Genomic DNA, 22675 nt, shown 5'->3' with positions numbered 1-22675 from the left:
GTTCCATTCATTTTCCTGCAAATGACATAATTTCATTTTTCTTTATGGATGAATAAAACTCCATAGTGTACATATACCACATTTTCTATTGTGCTCTTATAAACTTGGGTATGCATGTATCACTCTAGTAGGATGGTATCACTGTAGTAGGATGACTTTAATTCTTTAGGATAAATACTGAGTGGTATAGCTGGGTCATAAGCCAAGTCTTTTGAGAAACCTCTGATTTCCATAGTGGATGTACTAATTTACAATTCCACCAACTGTGTGAAAGTGTTCCTTTTCTTCCATATCCTCTTCAACATTTATTGTTATTTGTATTCTTGATGACTGTCATTCAGTCTGATGAGATGAAGTCTTGGTCTAGTTTTGATTGGCATTTCCTAATTGCCAATAATATTGAAAATTTTTTCATATATTTGTTAGCCATCTGTATTTCTTCTTTTGAGAAGCATGTGTTTAATTCATTTGGCCATTTATTAATTGGGTTATTTGTTCTTTTGGTGTGAAGTTTTTGAGTTCTTTATATATTCTAGATACTAATCTAGTCAGAACAGTAGCTGGCAAAGATTTTCTCCCATTCTACAGCTTTTCTCTTTATATTCCTAATTGCTTTCTTTGCTGTACACAAGCCTTTTACTCTGATGCCGTCTCATATATTAACTATTGTGGCATTATTTCCTGAGCTTTAGGGGTCCTATTAAGCAACTGTCTGTGCCTATATGTTGGAGTGTTGACCCTACATTTTTTTTCTAGGAGTTGAATAGTTTCTGGTTTAATTCTAAGGTCTTTGATCCATTTTAAGTGGTTTTTGCACAAGGTGAAATTTCATTCTTCTACATAAGGATAACCAATTGTCCCACCACCACTTGTTAAAAAGGCTCTTTATGGGCTGGGGATGTGGCTCAAGCGGTAGTGCGCTCGCCTGGCATGCGTGCGGCCCAGGATCGATCCTCAGCACCACATATAAAGATGTTGTGTCCGCTGAAAACTAAACAATAAATATTAAAAATAAATAAATAAATAAATAATTTTTAAAAAAGGCTCTTTACTCCAATGTTTGTCTTTGTGTCTTCTGTACCACTGTTCTATGTGTCAGTTTTTTTGCTAATACCATTCAGTTTTTGTTACTCTAGCTCTGTAGTGTAACTAGAAGCCAGACATTGTGACCCCTCCAACACTGCTTTTTTGGCTTAGAACTGCTTTGGCTAGAGCGGGGGTTGTGGCTCAGTGGGAGAGTGCTTGCCTACCATGTGTGAGGTACTGGGTTGGATCCCAGGCACCACATAAAAATAAATAAATAAGGGTATTGTGTCTATTTACAACTAAAAATAATATTAAAAAAAAAATAATTGCTTTGGTTATTCTGGGTCTTTTATTCTTCCAAATAAATTTTAAGACTGTTTTTCCTACTTCTATGAAGAATGATATTGGTATTTTGATGGGGCTTGCATTGATTCTGTATACTGCTTTTGTTTTAACAGTATTAACTCTGCCTACTCATGAACATGGTAGGTCCTTCCACCTTCTGAGGTCCTGAATTTCCTCCTTCAATGTTCTATAGTTTTCATTGTAGAGGACTTTCACCTCCTTGCCTAAATTTATCCCCCCCCCTTTTTCTTTTTGAGGCTATTATGAATGGATTTTTTTCCTGATTTCTTTCTCAACAGATTTGTTTTGATAAATAAAAAATCTATTGATTTTTATATGTTGATTTTCTAACCTTCTACTTTGCCAAACTTGTTTATTAACTACATCAAAACTTTCTGAATCTTCTAGGTATAGAATAACATTATCTGCCAACAGTGATAATTTGACTTCATCTTTTCCTATCTTTATTACTTTTATGTTCTTCTTTTGCCTAATTGCTCTGGCTAGAATTTCCAGCACCATATTAAATAGAACTGGTAAGAGTAGATACCCTTGTATTGTCGAAGATTTTAAAGAAAATGTTTTCAGTTTTTTCCTACTTACTATGAGGCTGGCCTTTGAGTTTTCCCATATATAGCCTTTATGATGTTTAGGTAGGTTCTATCCCTGGTTTTTTCAATGTTTTTAACATGAATGGATGCTGAATTTTGTCAAAGGCCTCTGCATCTATTGAGATAACTAAGTGATTTTTGTATTTAATTCTATTTATATGATGAATTACGTTTATTGATTTGTGTATGTTAAACCATCCTTCTATCTCTAGAGTAAAACCAACTTGGTCATGGTGTACAATCTTTTTAATATGCTGTTGAATGAGATTTGGTAATATCTGATTAAGTTATCGGTCTACAGATTCTTTTTTCCCTTGATGTATCTTTATATGGTTTTGGTATGAGTGTGATAGTGCCTTCATAAAATGAATTTGAAAGTGTTCCATTCCCTAATGTTTCACGGAATAATTTGAGGCATACTGGCATTAATTCTTCTTTAAAGGTTTGGTAGAATTCAGTTGAGAATCCATCTGGTCCTGGGATTTTCTTTGTTGGAAGGTTTTTAATTACTGCTCCTATCTCATTACAAGTTATTGGGTTGTTCAGGTTTTCTATGTCCTCTCGATTCAGTTTTGGCAGACTGTATTTATCTGGAAATGTATTGTTTCCTCTAGATTTTCCAATTAATTATGAGTATTCAAAAATAGTACCTAATGATCTGTTGGATTTCTGTGATGTCTGTGGTTATTTCTCCTTTATCAACTCTAGTTTTATTATTTTGGTTTTTTTTCTCTTTCTCTAATAGGGAGCAATTTTTAAGAGTGAGGTTTTTGCCAGGTATCCTGACACAATCCCAGCAACTTGGAGGCTGGGGCAGGAGAATTCAAAATTCAAGGCCAGCTTCAGCAATTTAGTGAGGTCCTAAGCAACTTAGTGAGACCCTATCTCAAAAATTAAAACAAATAATAAGGGCTGGGGATGTAGCTCAGTGGTAAAGTATCCTGGGCTTAATCCCATTACCACCCGCTCCCAAAAGAGCAAGGTTTCCTTTATCAAAAGGTAATCATACAAAAAGATTTTTTAGCAAGTTTTATCAAGCAAAATCTTCATGCTTTGGAATTTAAAATACAACTTTCCCATAGCACCTGGTACATTTATCTCAGAAACAGAAAATACTGGAATTCCTCCAATTCAATTCTTCTCATAGGACAGTCAATTTTCAAAAAGTGCACTATGATCCTTCCACTGAAGTCTTTATGTAAGGAAATGGGGGGCAGAGGGGACAGGGTCAAGACCAGTGTGAGCAACTCAATGAGACCCTGTCTAAAAAATAAAAACACCAAAAGGCCTCAGAATGCAGCTCAGTGCTTAAGCACCCATGGGCTCAATCCCCAATATTAGAAAACAAATCCCTGCCTTTATTACTCTCTAAATTAGAATTACTTAATCCCTACCCTTCGAAAATGCAAAATAAAAAGAGCACTACAGTAATCCAGCACAATAAGCCTGCTGAACTCATGAGACTGCTCTTCAGCAAAATTACATACTTATAAACACTTTCCACAGTTTTTTAAGTTACTGTAAAAAATATCCAGAAGCATTTGGCTATCATTAATAACCTCGCAAAAGAAGAACAGGATAAAAAAAGATAAATGCTTCTCCTAGAACAACAAAACAATTTAAGGAGAATGAACATATAAAAAATTTCCAAATTTTAGTATTACGATTATAAATATCACAAAAAAATCATTTCTGAAAATGTCTACAGACGAAAATTATTTCATTAAATAGGCCATTTTAAAAGTTTTGATATTACTTTAAGTTTTATATCCTTTAAAAGATTTTTCACAAAAACAAACAGTAACATATGTTCTCCATACCTTCTGAACTCCTGACAAATCTTTCTTCAATCCAGTGACAGTTTGATATAGAATCTTACAACCAAAAAGAATAAAAAAAATGAATCAACATAAAACTAGACAGTGATTTTTATATATATATATATATATATATATATATTTATACACACACACACACATATTGCCCTACTAAACACAACACCATGGACTAAATGGTATCTTTTGTGATAATAAAAAAGTACTTAAAATTTACCTCATAGCAACACAGAAAGTTTATTACATGAGTAACATGGGTAATATTCTTATCCACCAGGTATCTCAAGCCCAGAGGTCAAATCCAACCAGTTATCTGGTGGTTATGAGAGATAAATATTTGCAATCAACCTGACAACAGCAAATACTAACTTTGATTTGAACCCCAGTAAGTGAAATGTTATCTTTTCCCCTGAATTCCATTCTTCTTTCATTAGTAGATCTATAGTAAAAAAAAGCTGGATTTAATTCTTATTAAAGTGTTTTTAATATCACAAATAAAAACCTGGGGACCATTTATTTTCCCTTGTTATAAAAAGACCTACATATATTTTGCTTCTTAGATGGCAAAACTTAAAATATTTACTATTTTGATTCTTTAGTAAAAAATTTTTCTAAAATATGTTAAGGAAATATATATGTTAATGATCTAATAACCTTTCATAGCCTAGACTTCTATATGATTCTTTTTTTTCTAATTATAATCTGTTGGGCTCATTCAAAAGTGTCACTCCTTCAATCAAATTCCCTTTATATCCAATATGTAGAGAAGACATGTTCAAAAACATTCAAGATTAGAGGAACTCAATCTGTTTGGGATAGTCCCCTTCTTTAGACCTGCTTGCTATATACAAACCACACTGCTCACATTGTCCTGTTGAGCATTCATGGCCATGTCCTCTTCCTTCAGCTTCATCATTATATCCATATCCCTCTCATAATTTTTTACTTCATTCAAGGTTCTAGGAATATATGCTCGCTTGAACACCTAAGAGAGGAGATAAGCAAAATAGAAACTATTATTCATATACTTTTCACATTCACTCAGCATCCTTATCACCATCAAGTCATGTGATGTGCCAAAATTTGTTACTAATGAAAAAACACTACATTTTGCATATGATTTATCTTAAGGAAGAATTATAGCTGATTCAAAGTTATCCTTCAAATAACATTTCTCTTGTTGCATCCCAAACAGCTCTTCTGAGTAGGAAGGAAAGGGTTGAACTACAGTTAGAAGCACTACCTGGCTGTGCCTTACAAAGGAACATGTTCTTACATGGGAAGATCACCTACCCAGCTTCTACAGTGAAAACAGGTTTAGAACTGCTGAAGAGAGGATACCTCATATTCAACTATCACATTAAGACCTGCAAGAATTAGGCCTCAGGATGTGACACAAGTGGGAATTCCTTTAGCCAATGCTCTAGCCTCATTCACCACCAAAAATGTCATGAAGGGGCCTCATGAAAGCAATAAACATAGAGAAGTCTTCAGCTCAAGGTTCAACAACTCCTGAAAGTCCACACTTGATAAAGGCCTTAGACCTGTACGGAATGTCCTCTTTTTCAGAGAGGCTTTGTGAAGGAACCATCTGCCTACAGTTAAACATCATACTTCCTAACACCCACTGGCAAGATGGTGAGATGCCATGTGTTCAGACATGGGTGAGGCTTTACAGGAGCTGCCATGCACACTCAAGACTGACCGGGGTCTGATTTCTCTGGTAGAAGGGATCTTCCTCTACCACCATGCACAATGCTTACTCCCTGGAGGAAGTCAAATAATGTGGCCTTTCAAAGAGAATTCTTTTCCTTTTCTGACTAATTAAAGCATTCGTATAACCTCCTCTGCAGTCTGCTGGAGGCTTCCAGGAATGACTTACTTTCTTCATGGAGAAGTTGTCTCATCAGTCTCACATGACAGTTGGGTTAATTTTTCCAGCCTTCTGAACACCAACTGGTAACTGCCTGCCTTGCATTGTTCTTGATTGTGTGCTAATACATACCTTATTGTTAAAGCTACCTTTAATCTTCAGGTTTAGCTTACTATGTGGGGAGGCCAGAAAACACTGCACTATTTATCTGAAAGGATGGATAGCTTTCATGGGTGTGCCAACTTTGTATGCCTCTTCAAGGACAGTAAAATGAGTTCTCATTTCAATTCTGATCTGATTTTTATTGCTGTCCAAGACAACAAGAAAAACAATGCAGGGATTTTGCCTTGATTTGTGGCTTGGATGCTCACACTTTTCTATGAGACTTTAAGTCATCCTGAGGAGAGGCCAGCTGTTAGGACAAGTTTCTATGACTGGGTGAATGGAATTAAAATCTGCTCTATTGTTCCCAGAGGATGTCACTTTATAATACCCAGCATGTAGAGTAGAAAATGTTCACAGGGCTTTACAAAAAGCCATGTGCCCTGACACCAATCATGACTGGAGCCACCAGTGAACCATAATTGGTTTAGAAACCAGAAAATACTGTACTGTAGTTTTAATTGCATGTTTCTGATATCTCATAATATTGGGCATGTATTGTTTTGTTTGCCACCTATGTATCCTCTTTGAAAAAACATTTGCTTTTTTTGGGGGGGGGCTATTTTTAATGGGGGTTGGTGAAGTGATTTTCATTAACAAATAGAGATGTATAACAAAAGAAAAAATATCCTGACTTCCTAGACTAAAATAATTTTTATCATAAATATTTAAAATTTATAGTATTTATGAAATTAATATTTAAGTCAATTAAAAATTTATATTTGCAAACTAAAAACAGACTTTTACTTCAAAAAGTTTTCTCCACCTAAGAGAACGATCTAATAACATAGGTTGTCAAGTGGAACAATATAATGTAATATAAATTATAAGACTCAGTTCAGCTGAATTATGTGCCATGTATCTATTAAAACCATGTTCATTCCTGGGTTCAATACCCAGAACAACAATAAAAGAGTGGACACTAAAATCAAGTTCATGGTTGGCCAGGCTTTAATCTCAGAGAGTTGAAAGGATGAGGCAGGAGGATCACAAGTCCAAGTTGTGATCACAAGTCCTCCTTTTGTTAGAATCTGTCTCAAAATGAATAAAAAAATCAAAAAGACTGGGGATATAGCTCAATGGTAGATCATCTCTGGGTTTAATTTCCTATTGCCACAAAAAGTAAAAAGAAAAAATCAAGTTGATTAAAAAACAAAACAAAATACATATGCCTCCTACAAAAACAAACAAACAAAAAAAACCCTCAAAATACAAGAATTTCCTAACGCTATTAACATAAAATAAGTCCTACCTCTTCATCCACATGATCTTGGTTAGACCTTTCTTCCTTGGTCCTTTGAGATGCTACTTCCATGGCCTTTGAAAGAAAACAAAAATAATTTTTCTTTACATTCAACCTAGAGACAATGCATCCATTTCTATGGGGGATTTGTTTTTGTGTTTGGTGGTGTTGAAGACTAAACTCAGGGGTGCTCAGAGTTGGGAGCCACATTCCCAGCTCTTCTTAAAAAGTTTTTAGAGCTAGGGTCTCAATAAATTACCAAGGCTACCTTCAAACTTGTCATCCTTCTGCTTTAGCCTCTCAAGTCACTGGCATTACAGCTGTGCACTACCAAGTTTGGCTATTTCTGATTTAGTAAAAACTTGTTCTGATCTTTATAGGTGTTACCTGTCTACCACAGTTATCAAAGTGTTTAGTGACCTAATGGTGCAGGCTCTCTCTCTACCACCGACACTAAAATAGTTGTCATCAACCCTCAAAGAAACAGAATATACTCTCCTAGCTTTAGAGAATCCCTAAATCCTCTTCTTCAAAAGTAATACTAATCTGGGGTGGGGTTGTATCTTGGGTGTAGTGCACTTGTTTAGCATGCATGAAGCCTTAGGCTACATCCCCAGCACTGTAAAAAAACAAAAGCAAAAGGACTACTACTTGTAATATAATTTTTGAGTAGCAAAAATATTTACTACAGGAAAACTGAAACCTAAGAATGAAAGAACCAGCTGGGTACAGTGGCAGGCTACTCAGGAGGCAAGGCAGGAGAGTATCTTGAGTCCAGTAGCAAGGCCAGAATGGGTAACACAGCACCCCCCGCCCCCGAAAAAAAAGAAAAGAAAAAAAAGGAATCATTCCTTAGTTCTGGAGAAGTCTGTCATACAAGAAAGCTGCAATATGGCTCAAAATGATGCTGTAGTATAGCCACCAAAGAAAGCTCTTTGAGCAAACAACTGCTGAAACTAAGGTGATAAAGATGCTATAAGGTTCTTGGCTTATAAAACTAAAGATCTATTCTCAGATTCTCACCATGGCAGTATGATTTTCTTTTTCTTTTTTTTTTTTAAGTACAGACACTAAAATCAGTATTGAATTAAAGAATTTAAGAATAAAAATGTGATAAGTTATTTATTCAATTAATATATGTGGTCACCTACTGTGTGTCATGTACCGATCTGGTGCTGGAAATACACAAATAAAACTCCTGTTTTATGAATGAATAGACATTTCTCCAAAGAAGATAAACAAATGGGCAACAAACACATGAAAAGATGTGCAACATCACTAATCATTAGGGAAATGTAATCCAAAACAATCCTGATACCATTTCACATCCATTTGGATAGCTACTACCAAAAAAGTAAAAAAATAATAAGTGTTGGTGAGGATGTAGAGAAACTGGGACCTCTACACTCTTGGTGGAAAGGCAAAACAGTACCATTGCTACAGTAAAAAAGTATGGTTGTTCCCTAAAAACTTAAAAAATAAAATTATCATAAAAATCTAGAAATTCTACTTGTGCCTATGCGTACACAAGAATGAAAAGCACAGTCTTTTGTGTGTGTGTCTTCCAGGGACTGAACTCAGGGGCACTTGACCACTGAGCCACATCCCCAGCCCTACTTTGTATTTTATTTAGAAACAGGGTCTCACTGAGTTGCTTAGTGCCCTTGCTTTTGCTGAGGCTAGCTTTGAACTCACAATCCTCCTGCTTCAGCCTTCTCAGCCCCTGGCATTACAGGCTTGAGTCACCAGACCTGGGAAAAAGCAGGGTCTTGAAGACATATTTGTATACTCATGTTCACAGCAGCATATTCAGAAATAGCCAAAAGGTGGAAGCAACTCAAGACGGATGAATAGATATACAAAATTTGATGTACCTTCACAGGGAAAGAAACCCTGTCATATGCTACAATGTAGATGAATCTGAAGGACACTATGCTAAGTTAAATAAACTAGTCACAGGAAGACAAACATCTTATGATTTTACAAAAGCAGCCAAAAGTCACAAGACAAGAAGCAGAATGGTAGCTGCTAGAAGCAGGAGAATTGTTTGTGGATAAAAAAGTTCTGAAGATGGATGGCAACATCTGCACAATGATATGTATACAGTTAATGCCACTGAAATCTACACTTAAAAGTGGCTAAAATAGTAAACTTTATGTGTACCTTATTACAATTTTAAATAATTCTAAGATTCAGAAAGGTCTTTCAGAAATAATGGAAAAAGTATCAATGACAAAAAACCTAACAAGTTTCTTACTAACTACTCAAGAAGGCTGATAATCTATGTAATCCTGTCAGATAATTAGAGTCAAGAAACTTGAATTTACCATTGGGTGTTTTGCTATGTTTTTAATTCCCAATCTGGGAAGTCAGGAGGCCGTCAAAATGAATAAATTATACTTAGTGGATAGTTCCTCAAAAGTGTCATACAAATGTAAATTACTACTGCTATTTTCAACTTTTCCCCTTTCTCACCCCAGTTTACCTTTGAGAGATAATCATCCATATTCTCAGGTGTAATGGAAGGGTCAGTGATAAATCCAAAGAGCTCCCGCACAGTCATGATAGCAACAGCATGCTTCAAAAAGAAATCTGTTGGAAGGAAAAATGCTAATGACAGACGTATAAGGGAAGTTATCAAATCCAACTACTGTATAGAGAAACAAAGATTAAAAAAAAACCTACTGTCTCTCAGCAAATTGTTTACATATCACTGCAATGAACAAGATTTTATGCCACCAGTTCAAGTACAAAACATACACACACACACACACACACAAAAAAAAAATTACCCTTTCTACTCACCATTGACATTGGCACAGTCTTTCCTCAAGAACTCCAAGGCATGTGGGTGGTCATGCTCCACAGACTGAGAAACATCAATGATGTACACATCTCCACCATGGTACCTTGTGGGCCAGAGATACAGCAGCTCTGAGGTACTACTACTTAACTATTTTCTGTTTTAATAATTCTGTTCTTGGGGCTGGGGCTCAGTGGTAGCGCACGTGCCTGATATGTGTGAGGCACCGGGTTCAATTCTCGGCACCACGTATTAAAAAATAAAGATCTATCAGCAACTAAAAAATATTTTTTAAAAAATTCTATTCTTAAGAGTAAGGGAAATCATTCATAAAATAATCAAGATAGATAAGAAGGGACTTGAGTAACGAGAGAGAAAACAGAAAATTTCCGAAGCCCATTAACTCTAAAATGATCTGGTTCTGTGACTAAGGCCACTGAAGGCAGGACAACATGGTAACTGTTACCACGTGAAAGCCAACTTTACAACTTTATAATTCAGTATGACTTCTGGGATTGGGCTTTGTCTATTGTTTCAAAGAACATGAAATGACTTGGGATGGGGGGGTGGTCCTAAGAGACAAAACATACTCACAGCATGTTAAATTCACTGAGATCTGCATGGACAAGCCTGGCATCCTGATACATTCTTCTCATGTATTGAATAACCTGCAGATACAACTCCCGAGCCTTAGATTCTGATAACTGGACATTTTTCAAGAGTGGTGCAGGCCTCAGATAAAAATAAAATGAACAAAGATAAATGACCAAGACTAAAATATCCTGCTTCACATTACATTGATACTTCTCTACAACTCATCATGTGAATTGTACATGGAACAGTTAGTCTCACTACAAATATTCCACTCCAAAGATACTTTTCCCATGCACTAAATAAAACATCCCTCAAAAACAAGTTAACTTTGTTCTTCTGAAGCATCTTCAGACTTCAAAAGGTAAACTGGTAACACATATGCCTAACACAGTGAAAAGGATTCAGGAAAGAACTATTCAAATGGAAAATATTCATATTCTATATAATTTAAAGCATTTTAAAAAATACAGTTCTGGGTATAAAATTCTGTATACTTACATATCATCTTTACCAATGAAACTCATGACAAGAACATGACTTCTTAGCATTATTGGTTCTGGACATGGTATCTCTGCTGTGTTTAACCTGTGACATTGTAACAAGAAAAATGTAAACTGAAAAACTGAAAAGGCATCTAAACAAACTACAACAGCTATAGTCTACAATATCAATACTGCTGTTGGGAAATAACATCCAGACCTCAGAACTGTATTTCATAAACTCTAAGATAGCAATGATTTTAAGTAGCACCATTATGTACCACAAAAAACAACAAAACTCTGACAACTAAACGATTATATCCTATAGACTTAAAATTGATGAAATATATTAGAGAAGTCTATATTTGTCTTTTTAATTGATCAGCCTAAAAAATGTTTAATACGGGGCTGGGGTTGTGGCTCAGTGAGAGAGTACTAGTCTAGCACAGGTGAGACACTGGGTTCAAATCTCAGCTCATTTAAAAAAAAATGAAATAAAGACATTGTGTCCACCTACAACTAAAAATTAAATATTTAAAAAATGTTTAAAAATGTTTAATATAAATCATTAGATTCTCACCTAAGAGCTAGTTAAACACAAGAAGATTACAGGACTTTCAAAACCAAATAGTACATGTTTAAATTTTCCAATGTATAATATCTTTATATAGCATATAGAAAGTTAAAAGACATTGGAAAAGAAAGGGGGGAAATTTTTCAAAATTTGCCTGTGGTCCCAAAATGGATTGTTACCTAGTGATTTCAGTTATGTGCTATTTCCTTATCTTCATTAATGCAAACAAAGAATATAAAAGCTGGGCAAGATGGTACATACCTATATCCCAGCTACCTGGAAACTGAGGAATAGGACTACTTTAACTAGGAGACAGATCACCTTGGGCTAAATAGTGAGAACTTGTCTCAAAAACAAACCAAAAAAACAAAGACTATGTAAATGTGTCCAAAATTGGAACAAAATCAAAAAAGGAAACAGATACATAGTTGAGAACTTCACAAGATTTGTTAAAACACCAATAACTTGGGCTGGGGATGTGGCTCAAGCGGTAGCGCGCTCGCCTAGCATGCGTGCGGCCCGGGTTCGATCCTCAGCAGCACCACATACCAACAAAGATGTTGTGTCCGCCGAGAACTAAGAAAAAATAAATAAATGTTAAAATTCTCTCTCTCTCTGTCCCCCTCTCTCTCTCATTCTCTCTTTAAAAAAAAAAAAAAAAAACACCAATAACTTATTAAGGAGAACACATTATCATCCCCAACTATGTCACTTCCCTGTTTAAAATCCTGTAACAACTCTTTTGTCTTCCTTTGTACAAATTCTAATTGCTTTCATAAAGCTTACAAGGCTCTTCAAGCAGGGTGTGGTGGCGCATGCCTGTAATCCCAGTGGCTCAGGAGGCTGAGGCAGAAGGATCTCAAGGCTTTTCAAATGATTAGCTTTGATAAATAAATATGAACTGTGGTAGAATGCTTCTTCAACCCATTCTTAGAATACATAACAGGTAATTGCTATTTGTCCAGAAATCTGTTTCTTTTGCTTAGTTCAGCAGACCTAATAAAACTAAACAGCCTCAATGAGTCCTTCCCTTTGGGGAGAACCACACTGAGACCTGCTGGCAGAAAGGCTGACACGCACATCCCAGTTACCTGATTAAGTTCCTCATTTCTTTTTCTGCCCATGTTTTCACCATTTTCCTAGGGTTTCCTTTACAATAGCCACGACGAAATCTTGAGGGAAAAAACTATTGGTTATTTCAATCATTCCATTATTCTGTTTCAACATTTTAAAAACCAGAAATTAAAGAAACTGGGGAAAAAAAATTTAAGCTCACCTGAATTCCCCGCTTACATACTTATCTCGATCTTTAAACACCAAGATAGAAGTTTTATAAATCTTGATTGCTCTACTTTCCCCATTTATTGTGCTAGCATGGTATACATTGGCCTATATTAAAGTCAAAAACAAAAACAAAAAAGTGTAAAATAACTACTGTGTTTTACTTTTCCAATCTATTTGACTCTAACCTCAAAAGTCAAGTGAAATAACATGCACAAGAAAGATGTGAATTAAAACATGAAACATCATAAATCTCCTATGTACAGTGACATACCACATTAAAAATTTAGTCAACACCAGGCTACATATGCCTCAGTGGTCCCAAAATAGATTGTTACCTAGTGACGTCATGGCTGTCTTAGTTTTATACCTCACACTCTACAAAGTTCTCACACCACCACATTTCTCAGAACATATCTCACTGTTAAGTGGCTAATAACTATGTACACAGTAAAATCCAATTTAAATATATGTGAGAAATTATTTCACAATTTTAAGTCTCAAGTATGAAAAATATTAAAAGATATTCTTGCCACTAGTAATTCCCACACAATGAGTTGCTAATTGAAAAACACCATGTTTATCTTTTTTGATGTACATATATAAAGAAAATAATGAGAACAAGTGACTCATTGAAATGAGACTATAAGCCCCTATCTCTATTAGCAATTTATTGGGGCTGAGTAGGTAACCAGGGATTGAACCCAGAGGCATTTAATCACTAAACCACATCCCCAGCCTTTTTTATTTTTTATTTTGAGATAGGTTCTTACTAAGTTGCCTAGTGCCTAGCCAAGTGGCTGAGGCTGGCTTTGAATTTGTAATCCTCCAGCCCCCCCTTCTCAAGCACCTAGGATTACAGGCATGTACCACCACACCCAGTTCCCTATTAGCAATTTTTAAATTAAGACTCAGGATATCACAATAATATGATCATCTAAACTGCTGGGCACAACTAGATTGAAAGATAAAATATAGCAATTATAGTGAGAAAACAGTTTCATATACAATTTCCTTTTTAGCCATAACTACCAATAAAGCCAGTTTCAGAAATATTTATATTAAACTATCCTAACCCTTTTTTCTTTCTTTTTCCCCACCAGTGTTTGTGTTCAAATCCAGGGCCTTCTACATGCTAGGCATGCACTCTACCACTGAGTTACACCTCCAGCCCCCTTTTCCTTTCTTTTTAAAGGCACAATTAACATATTAAGTGCCAAAGTTTCATTGTTATTTAAAATAAGAAAACTAACATGAAAATATTCAGTGATCCAAAGAAAAGCTCACTTCTTTTCCTGTGCTAATGCAGCCATTTATCTCTGATATGATTCCTCTAGTCAACATCTTGAATAAAATCATTCTTGTTCTGGGATCCAAAACCTAAAAAGAAATGCAAAAAACACAAAATCTAGAAAGATGGTTCCAAATCTTCCTCATTAACACATGTGAGAACAAACAGAAGGGCCAGGTTATTCTGACTAAGTAAAGGAGAGTCACTATCATGGGATTTTAATTCACTTTGATTTTTAGTCATTTATATATGAAAAGTGAGGTTAATATTAAAATCACAACCTTGGAAGACTATATGACTAAATGCAACCATTATAACTGACAGAAGAGTGAAAGGGAAGAAGTGAAGACAACTAATTTCCATTCTTTCTCTATTGCACAGGTAAAGACAAAAAGGGAAAAACTGCCTGTATATAGGAATCTAAATGAGACCTGCAAAATTAGTAGGTTGACAAGGGATACAGGAAGGAAGGAGCAATACACCAAATGGCTCATGAAACAAACAAAAAAAATAAGAAAAAAGACAAATTAAGACTCAAGCTATATACTCCACCATTGAAAATTAATTTCGAAAGAAAAAAAGCAAAAGATTTTCTAAGTTATTTTACAGTCTTTGAAAATTAAGCCTGCCTTACCTCTCTGAGCTGGACTATACTTTGCTTTTAAATACAAACACAAATCACACATAATAAACCAGAGGTCAATGAAGACATAGACCCAGACCCTGTTCCCTCCCAATGGTGGAATTATTTGATTGAACAAATGGTTCTGGATCTCAGAATCATCAGGAGAGGTGCTACTCTCCTGGGGGTTGATGTGCATGATGGGAGGGATGCAATGTCTTAAACCAAGCCTGGAGGGCAAAGAGACTTCCATTCTAAAATCTATTTGTGTATGGATGGAGAGGGGCGGGAAGGTGGTAATAATAGCAATGTTTTGGTCCTTTTTGGTTTTTTTTTTTTTGAGAGAGAGAGAGTTTTAATATTTATTTTTTAGTTCTCGGCAGACACAACATCTTTGTAATGTGGTGCTGAGGATTGAACCCGGGCCGCATGCATGCCAGGTGAGCGCGCTATCGCTTGAGCCACATCCCCAGCCTGTTTGGGTCCTTTTTATCACTTATTTCTTATTGAAAGCATAGGCCAATACTAACATGCAATCATATCCCTCTGCATATGGGAAAGTTAGAGGTTAATTTTCCTCCCTTCTTAATTTCTAATCAAAGAAAAAGATTTTTAATGAGAATTTGAAAGCGTTACCTCTCTTTCTTTCTCCACACAAGCACAGTTGCACTCACACACACACATATGCCCCTAGCTCTGTGGCAGATAATCAATCTATTTGCTAGGAAAAGTTCATAAAATTCCTATACATAGATAACTAGAGTCTGATAATTCATTTCTGAGAAAGGGAAAACATCACATGGTGGCTTCACAAGGCCACAGCAGGATGACTCTAATGGTCCTATTGTAAAGCGAAATGTCAATCTCAAAACTATAAAGAGAGTAATTTTAGGTAACATTAGTATTAAGCAAGAAGGATGAAAGCAAACTATAATTCAAAGAGGAAAGAAAGGCTTTTTAAAAAAGAGCTTGCAACACATTTAAATTATACCTGTTCTACAGTTGCTCTGTCTGCCTTATCTTTGATGCGATACCTATGGAAAACAAAAAAGAACAGTTGATACACTCAAAATTCTGTGAAAGAAGCCAAAATAAAGATTTTAAATGTATGTACATCATTTTGTGAAAATTCTTAAGTTTTTCTCATAAGAGATTTCAGATAAAGTTCATTGCAGATTTTTCACTCAGAGAAACTTCCTTTATTTTCCTAAATGTGGGATTCAATACTCGAGGGCAGTATATATATGCAGTATGAAAAAGAATCCCCGTGATACAGAAGCATGAAATAAAAGAGCAGCTGGATTAAGATATAAAGTGACAAAACACAGAGTACACTATCTTTCAAATTCTGAATTAGAACAGTACAGAATTAAGTCTTTTATTTATAAGGTTTTCTCTTTAGAGACATCTTTTTACAAAGCCACAAGATCTTTCCATTTCAAGATAGTCTTCAAATGCAGACTGATTTTGTTTCAACTCATATATTAAATAACTCAGCCAAGAACACTAACCCACACTAATAAAGAGTCAAATAGAGTCATGATGGTGAAATAATAGGTTAAAACTACAGCGGCTCTCAAAAAAGCTGAGACCTTTTGGTTGAAGCAATAAATCACAGGAATATGGGGTTTTAAGTTCAGTTCTAACATTGCTAGTTGTAATAGATCAGTTATTTCCCATAACAGTGATCGTATTAGAGTTATCAACAGAGATAGAGCTTAAACAATTAATTGACTTTGAGAACAAAAGTGCAAACCAAAATAGTTCTCAATTATATTATAATTTTGTTTTTAATCTTCCCTTGGATTTTTAAAATTACTTCATGGAAGGAAACAATTTTTAATAAATTCTAAAAAGGGAACATTTTTACACATTTATTCTCAAACTGTTATCCTCGAGAGAGTCCATTTGTGAATTTCACAAGATTATAGATTTACCATGTATTTCTTAAGACTCATTTGATATTTTCAATTTACAAAGGTATAGGCTACCCTTATTTATGCCAGAGATAAAAAAGGATATAATTTAATATCCTTTGCAAAATAATTGTTTTACTTAATCTAGAATCTCTCCCTATCACCCGTTTTTTATAATTAAAATACTACTTACATATCTGCTTCCTTTTGTCTAGATTTTTCGGTGACTTTATTTATGACAGAATCAGTAACATTTAGCTTATCTAAAAATACAAAAAAGCCATAATGTAAACAATATGTAAGAGGAAAAGACATCAATCAGAGAATCTCTGAATAAGAGATTTCTTTTCCTTCTCTTCTGTTTTCTAAATATTTTATTATAGTTAGGATCTTAGATCTACACAATGAAAAAAAATGTAATGTCTTTAAACAACATTACATTTAATGTTAAAATTTTAAAGACTTCAAGAATATATAATGTCTTCAAAAGTAAACTATTTCTTGTATAATAAGCATTGTCACTTTTATCACAATAGCTAGTTTTTGAGACAGAATTCTATAGAATTCTAAATATAGAAATACTTCAAAAATACTGTATCTGCATATTAAATTCCAGACATTTGTTAATATTTTTGCATATTATAGATAATATAACTGCCACAATTCCAAGTTTAATTCTAAAAAACTTTTTCTCCTGCCTCAGCCTCCCGAGCCTCTGGGATTACAGGCATGCAATACTACGCCCAGAAAGTTATAGGTTCTTGATGGTGATGAGGATCCTTTAATATTCATATTCACTGATTCAGCATTTATTGAATTTATAGGAGAGATACCATGTTATATGTTTTTAAAGAGTCAAGGATCTACAAGAGGAGAAAAATGCTGGGTTTGGTGGCGCATGTCCGTAATCCCAGCCATTCAGCAAGTAAGACAAGAGGTTCGCAAGTTTGAGGCCAGACTAAACAATTTACTGAGACTCTGTCTCAAAAATAAAATAAAAAATAGCCAGGGATGTAGCTCAGAGGTAGGGCAACCCTGGGTTTAATCCCCAGCAACCAATCCCCTGAGCACACAAAGAAGTGGTAGTTCAAATCAGCACTGATTCCTTGCATTCACCAACTTAATAATTAACTCTTTCATAAAAACTGTAGTAAAACAAAATGGTACTACTATGAGATGATCCTACTACAAAATCTAACACAGAACACACAAGAACTTCATATTCCCACAACGAAACTAAAAAAGTAGAAAGTCATGACTTCAAATCCCTAACATGTTTTGATTTTAAGTAGTGTTATTGAATTAGCAACACTTGAATATGTTCATTTCAATAAGACTGCAAAATACTTTATGGTTTTTGAAGAATTTCCTCACAGTCCAGTGAGGTAATGTATTTTATTAACTCACCTAGATTAATTTTATTTTCAAATTTCCGTAAGACTTTGTCAGCTGGAGTAGACATTCTGGCTGAATTGTAGTTGGAAATCTGTCGATTTGCCTATAATAAAGAAATGTAGAGTCTAGGACACAAGTTGTAAATACAAACCTAAGATTCATCAACACATGCTGTTTTCCTTTGTTCATAGTTAACTATTAGACCATTAATAAGGAAATACATTTAGGAAAAGAAAATATCACCCTTGGGGCCACCACAGATTAATGTGGAGCAGGACCCAATGGCTCCATGAGTGCTCCATAAAACTTAGTGATGTAACAGGGTTTACAACAATATTTTGTCTTGGCTTGGGGAAATCCCAGGACTAGTTTACCTGCTACAGAAGCATCTCCTAGCAACACTCCCCACAGAAAGCCAAAGAAAATGGAGAATATCATGCTAAGTGAAATAAGCCAAACTCATAAAGCCAAGGACCACACACTTTGGCTTATATGTGAAGACAGGAAAAAGTGAATGAGGGGAAGGTGGGAGTTTCTCCCGAAAATAAAGGGAGACCAGTAGACTAGAGAAAGAGGGAGAGGGGAGGGAAAAAGGAAGTATTGTGAAGAAACTGACCATATTAGACTATTATATTGTGTGCTTGTACAAATATGTAACAACACATCCTACTACTATATTTAATTATAATGCACTAATAAAAAATAAAGTACATAATTATAGGGAGGAAATAATTTTAAAAAGAATTAAAAATTTAAAAAATATCAATCAAATCTGCTCAAGACTTTTTTTCAATACTGGAGATTGAATCCAGAATAGCTCTACCACTGAGTACATCCCCAACTCTTTTTGAATTTAATTGTGGGGCTGGGGATACAGCTCAACTGGTAGAGGGCTTGCCTCACATTCACAAGGCCCTGGGTTTAATCCCCAGCGTGCACGCGCGTGCACACACACACACACACAAAATCTGAATTTAATTGTGAGACAGAATCTCATTAAGTTGTCCAGGCTGGCCTTGAATCTGTAATCCTGCTTCAGCCTCCTGAACCACTGGGATTATGAGCAAGTGCCCCTAAAACCAGTTTAAAACTATTTTTTAAAAAAAGACATTTGAAATAGGTCAAGTTACTGCCTAGAACAAAGTCCACATAATCTTGTTATTTATATCACTATAATGTATTCTTCATGATTATAAATAGTTAATTAAAATGAATGTTTCTAACTTGACCGGTTGGTTTGCAGGTTTAAAACTTGAGATTGTACATTTATCCACAAACTGTTTCTAAGAATTTCATTTCGGGCCTGATATCTCTTTTTATTTTTTAAAATTATGTTTTATTTTAAAACAGGATCTTGCTAAATTGCTGAGGCTGGCCTCAAACTTGTGATCCTCCTGTTTAAGCCTGCGGAGTCCCTGGGATTATAGGAGTGTGCCGCCACACTCGGCCCTAGGCCCAATACATTAAGAGAGGGGAAAAACCAATTACACGGCTTGGCTTGACTGGTGCTGCACACAAACTTCACTAATGGCAAAGAGAGAGGTAGAGACAACATCTAAAACTCATAAATAAGAGAATGTAGCAAAGATAAAAAGGGCCTAATAATTACTGATTCAATAATGTTAGACGAAATGGGAGACTGGGTGGTTTCTAACTTGATTAAAACTTAAAAAATAATTTTCTATTAAACTTTAAAAACATATTTTTTGATACTGGATATTCAGTCCAAGGACAATTTATCATTGAGTTACACCCCCAATCCTTTTATTTTTTTAATCTATCCATCTATCTGTTTTTGAGACTAAGATGCTTAGGGCCTTGCTAAATTGCTAAGGCTAGCCTTGAACTTTCGATTCTCTTGAATCAGCCTCCAATCTCCTCACTGAGATTACAGATGTGCCCCGCCACATCCAGCTAAAAATAAATTTTAATTAAAATAATACATGTAGATACATGATAACACCGTAATACATGGCAGAAAACACAAGTAAACTATTTTTGCAGAGCTAGGGATTGAACTGAGGGGCCTCATGCATGTTAGGCACTACACTGAGTGACACCCCTAGGACAAATAGATAAAATTCTAATTGCTATAATCTCAGCAATAAAAGACAACCGTTTACATTTAAGCATTTATACTTCAAATCTTTTTTTTTTAGCTTTCTTTTTTTTTTTACATATTCATCCTTTATCTTTACAAAAAATATTGAATAGGTTAATGTCTTCGTTTGTTACATATATAATATATAATTTGAATTGCCCTTAGTTGAACTCATTACAATAATCCCATAGTATTTGACTTCTATTGAAAGCATATATTTTAAAAATAAATTTTATTTAATTCACTCTTTATTCTTCATATCCTTCCAAAGTTTGTTACTAGTACAACTGAGCTATTTGCATGATAAAATCATAGAAGAAAAGTTAAGTGACCTGTCCAAGAACAAATGATGCTTCAAAGATAGAATAAGAAAAAACAATTTTTAAATGTTTATATCTGTGAGACTATAAGACTTCCTCTTCATCTCAAATCTACTAATATTTTATATAGCCTTTTAAGTCATTACAGGAATTATCCTGCTGTTGTCTTTCTTTAAACTGCTCTAAACATGAAAGGTAAAAGTTAAAAGGGATGAAAGAACTCAGGATTTGAAATACAAGAAATAGGCTTTGTTTTTTTAAAGTGTCCTGGTATTTTTCCACATGGAAATATTATTGCCCAACTGTGAGGTTGTTTATCATGAAGTTTGAAAAGGTTACTACATGACCACTCAAAGGAGTGTAAAACACTTAAACCTGTGCTCGAATTTAGAAACAGAAAGCAATTCATTATATTTCACATTCTCTCTCTCCAGTTGTCTTCAAACACAATAATCTTGATGGATCCAGCATCAACAGTATTCTATGAATATTTCTCATGGGTGCCACTTCAAAAACAGAAATTGAAATTTGTTTATGGGCATTTCAGAAGATGAACAAATCAATGACATTCCATATGCATGTATCCTCAGAGTTACTGTTTTCCAATAATGTCTTCTTCTTAATGATTTCATTGTAAGTTCTGGAGGCTAGGAATTTCAAGATCAAGGTGTTTGAAGAGGGCTCTCCTCTGATTCCAATATGGTAATTTCTTGCTATGTCACTAGAGAAGATAAATGCAGTGTTGTTCTCCGCCCCCAGTGTCCCGGGGCTCCCATTACGGGCCAACATCTGCCGCAGTCCAGCCGCAGCAAAATGGGGGGAGGGGGGAGGATGGCACGACTTGCGTAGATTGATACAGCAGGAGTGGGAGCCCTAGCTTTCTTTTTTTTTAACTTATTTATTAATGTAATTTTTAATTTATATATGACAGCAAAATGTATTACAATTCTTATTAGACATATAGAGCACAATTTTTCATATCTGGTTGTATACATTGTAATGATCATCACATTCCACCATCATTAATTAACCCATGCCCCCTCCCTTCCCCTCCCACCCCCCCCCCCCCCCCCCGCCCTATCTAGAGTTGTCTATTCCTCCCATGCTCCCACTCCCTATCCCACTATGAACTAGCCTCCTTATATCAAAGGAAACATTCGACATTTGGTTTTCTGGGATTGGCTAACTTCATTTAGCATTATCTTCTCTAACTACATTATCTTCTCTAACTCCATCCATTTACCTGCAACTGCCATGATTTTATTCTCTTTTATTGTTGAGTAGTTTTCCATTGTGTATATATACCACATTTTTTTTTTATCCATTCATCTATTGAAGGGCATCTAGGTTGGTACCACAGTTTAGCTATTGTGAATTGTGCTGCTATAAACATTGATGTGGCTGTGTCCCTGTAGTATGCTGTTTTTAAGTCCTTTGGGTATAGACTGCTTTTTTAGCTTTCTTAAAAAAGATTGTTATTAAAAAAAAAAAAAGGCATCACAGTCAATGTTCAAACTGCTTAAGGACTCATCAATGAATCAATAGAAGATTACCAAGACAAGAACACAGTAAGTATAAAATTTCTTCAGTTATTTTAAAAATGAATGCAATCTGATATATGAACTATTTTAACAGCCAAAGGAATAATGTTGAGTCTTTTCCCCTTCATCTCTTTCAGTAACCTTAATACACCATTTTAATCTATGGCTCTGAAAACTCCTAACATATTCATTTAGTACTTTCAAGTTGAGAAGTCAGCTCTACATGCCTCAGTAACTTGTTTTTTGCACATGTAGATCATGAATATATTTCAACCTCATTAATATAATCTTCCATTGCAATATGTTATGGCTGCATAATATCCCAGAGTAAACTTAATCGAGGTTGTTTCTAATGTTCCTGTCCCCAAGCAACCTTGGAGACTCTGACTTCTAAATAAGTTTGGGCACATCCCTAGAAGAACTGCTGCTCAAAACATTTGTAAGCTTTTAAAGTTTTTATCATATACTAGTTAATTATACCTATTAACTGATCATCAATTATGTATTTTGTGTCTTTGTCAGTTTCATAGGTGAGAAGTTGGTATCTCTACTTATTTAATCCACATTTCTTAATTTACTAAGAAGTTTGAACATTATTTCTTAATAATTACTGCCTATTCATGTGCTTTTTATGCACATTTTTAAGCTTACAATCTTATGATA

At 35.0% G+C, this 22675-nt stretch overlaps 1 protein-coding gene across 4 annotated transcripts in view; it reads right to left on the bottom strand.

Annotated features, from left to right (window-relative positions):
• Riok1 (RIO kinase 1) overlaps window positions 1-22675 on the bottom strand; it is a 35846-nt gene that overhangs the window by 8007 nt on the left and 5164 nt on the right. For 2 of the 4 annotated variants that reach the window (XM_078020512.1, XM_005327486.5), the window contains exons 3-15: window positions 18063-18153; window positions 16849-16918; window positions 15731-15773; window positions 14114-14206; window positions 12822-12934; window positions 12637-12717; window positions 10991-11077; window positions 10493-10630; window positions 9901-10004; window positions 9581-9687; window positions 7105-7170; window positions 4683-4802; window positions 3803-3856 (exon numbers count right to left, since the gene is read on the bottom strand). In XM_078020512.1, the coding sequence (XP_077876638.1) occupies window positions 3803-3856; window positions 4683-4802; window positions 7105-7170; window positions 9581-9687; window positions 9901-10004; window positions 10493-10630; window positions 10991-11077; window positions 12637-12717; window positions 12822-12934; window positions 14114-14206; window positions 15731-15773; window positions 16849-16918; window positions 18063-18153 (1167 nt within the window). Of the gene's footprint in view, window positions 1-3067; window positions 3175-3802; window positions 3857-4035; window positions 4257-4682; window positions 4803-7104; window positions 7171-9580; window positions 9688-9900; window positions 10005-10492; window positions 10631-10990; window positions 11078-12636; window positions 12718-12821; window positions 12935-14113; window positions 14207-15730; window positions 15774-16848; window positions 16919-18062; window positions 18154-22675 lie in introns of those variants that run through there. The other 2 variants (XR_013425408.1, XM_078020513.1) reach the window with 2 other exon arrangements.

The sequence above is a fragment of the Ictidomys tridecemlineatus genome, chromosome 8 (genome assembly GCF_052094955.1).
Source record: "Ictidomys tridecemlineatus isolate mIctTri1 chromosome 8, mIctTri1.hap1, whole genome shotgun sequence".
Classification (NCBI taxonomy): Eukaryota; Metazoa; Chordata; class Mammalia; order Rodentia; family Sciuridae; genus Ictidomys; species Ictidomys tridecemlineatus.
Note: the sequence above shows the minus strand (reverse complement) of the source record. Positions and strands in the feature narration are given on the sequence as shown.